Source organism: Buceros rhinoceros, unplaced genomic scaffold (genome assembly GCF_000710305.1).
Source record: "Buceros rhinoceros silvestris isolate BGI_N320 unplaced genomic scaffold, ASM71030v1 scaffold32790, whole genome shotgun sequence".
Lineage (NCBI taxonomy): Eukaryota > Metazoa > Chordata > Aves > Bucerotiformes > Bucerotidae > Buceros > Buceros rhinoceros.
In genome coordinates this window covers 52,687-54,883 of record NW_010389590.1, presented here as the reverse complement: position 1 = coordinate 54,883, position 2,197 = coordinate 52,687, and the positions used below count along the sequence as shown (strand labels likewise).

Below are 2,197 nucleotides of genomic sequence, written 5' to 3'. Positions count from 1 at the left end.
GAAAATACCCACCAGCCACTGCACTGTCAGTTCAAAGCTTTGTGAAACAGCTGAGCAGTGGCGCTGCGGCAAGCCCTGGCCGCGCTGTCCAGACAGCACAGAGTCACGCTGCTGCCTGAGTCCGGAGCGTCAGGCAGGAGCGATGCTCACTTTGCGCCGTGGGCAGAGGTAGCAGCAGCTGAGCTGCCCTCTCCTCACTCTCTGGGGTACATTTTGCCTGCAGTGCTGGGCAGCGTGATGTTTGGTGGGTTAGATGTCCCCTGTGGGTTACAAAACCATTGCACACGCTGCAGCTCTGCTGAGGCAGCGTCTGCCAGGCTTTGAAGGTTGGTGCTGAGGGGTAGGTGGGTCGCAGCCTTGCGCCTCCCGAGCTCAGGGACTCCAGGAGACATGTTGTGGTAGATCTCTCCAGCTTTTCTGCAGAGTCACCTCCTCCACGCTGGGAGCAGAGTGGTGTTAACCCTGCAGCCACGGCGGTGCAGAGGGAGTGGGGTCGGGGAGCTGGCGGCTCTTCTGCAGCCCCGTCACACCGAAGCGTCGTTGCGGTGAATGAGCTCGGGCTGTGTCCAAGCCCCGACCGTGTGCATGTGTTTCAGTTGCATCCTCGAGGAGACAGTCCGGGGTGAAGCCTACAACCTGATTTTCTTTCTTTTCAATTAAAGGCAAGTAGCGAATCTGAAAATGAGAGCCCAAAAAGAAGAGGCCAGAAGCAAATGAAAAAAACGTAAGTTTCTAGGGAAAGGGTTTTGAACGGTGGCACTTTTTCTTTTGTTGTTCAGAAGAGTAGTATTGGACTGTTTGATAGGCATTGTCAACAGAGAGCTTGTAAAGTAAATTATTTAATATTTCTAGTAATAATACTCTGGATGACTGAAATCAAAGGATGACTATGAGTCTACAGAGGGATTCAATTTCCCAACTTTTCTTTTGTTTTTATTTTCCCACTTTGCCTGTGACAGGATCAGAACAAGTCAGGTTCGCGTTTTCTTCTGTCTTTCACTTCTCCACCAGGCTACTTATTCTCCTTCAGAGATTATTAAAATAGTTTAATCTTTTCTCCCACTTTTTTGATTAACAGGGAAGAAAATGCTAAATTATTATCCCCTTTTATCTTTTATAACCCTCTGTTAAAACAAAAGAGCTTCCATAAAGGGTATTTTGGATGTCTGACCCCTGTAACTGAGGTCACTTGCAGTCATATTTCACTGCCTTTTTCCATCCAATAAGTGCCTTTCAGATCTTTTTCAAACACTGAAGTGAATAGAAGGGAACTACGAGCTGCCTGCTAGAGCAATCTTACACACAGCCACGTGATCCTGCTCCCTTTCTCCTGTTGCTTGTCTTTTAATTTTTCATTTAGTTGTGCACATCAGTGCAGGAGGAAAGGTAATAAAGTATAGGGAGGACTGCGGTAGTATGGACCTCTCCTGGGCAATAATAAGGGGAATAATCCCTGTGGACTCTCCACATCCCCTTGGAGAGGGGAGGGGCTCCTTCAGACAGCATTTCAGAGCTGCAGTTTTGCTCTGAATTTCCCACAGAGAACGTGCTTCCTTCTACCACTAAGGGTACAGAGTGATTTGGCTTCACACTTGGAAACTTTAATTGCCTGAATTTAGATGGCAGGAGATTTTACTCCATTTTCCGGGCTACAAGGAGATCATGTACCCGTGCATGTGGTGGCTCATACTCCGTAAGAGCCCTTTGCTTAAGATTCTTCCAGCGCATTTCAGAAACATAGAAGTGGGAAAGAAAAATAAATATGGAAGCACTTGCCCACCCCATTGTAGGAAGCCCAGCTCTGGCCCAAGCACTGTTGTATGTGTGAAGAACCACCCTCGCTCAAGATACACTGCCACTATGTCAACTAAAACCTGGGTGACTGAGGCCTCTTCCTAAAAGCAGACACTCACACCGTAAAATCCCCTGAACACCCCAGAGTGCGGTTTTGAATTTTTCTTGTAATTGTGGCCTGGATGTCTGCTTGGCCAAGTATTTGTGTTGAAAATGTGATTGCCCTTCATGTCCTACATTTCTGACTGTAGAAATAAATGGAAAAGAGAGGTCTCTGGTGAAGAAGAGGATGAAGATGGAGGAGAGCAAGGCACCAGTGGAGAGAGTGACCCTGAACCCAAGAAAGTTAAAGCGAGAAGACCTGCCCAGAGGAGGTAAGGGATGGTTGGTTCCATCTGCCTCT

At 47.7% G+C, this 2,197-nt stretch overlaps 1 protein-coding gene across 1 annotated transcript in view; it reads left to right on the top strand.

Moving 5' to 3' along the window:
• CHD2 (chromodomain helicase DNA binding protein 2) overlaps nt 1-2,197 on the top strand; it is a gene marked incomplete at its 5' end in the record, with an annotated part of 37,765 nt that overhangs the window by 8,088 nt on the left and 27,480 nt on the right. Inside the window, 2 exon segments of the mRNA XM_010134790.1 lie at nt 663-724; nt 2,046-2,168. Of these exon segments, the coding sequence (XP_010133092.1) occupies nt 663-724; nt 2,046-2,168 (185 nt within the window).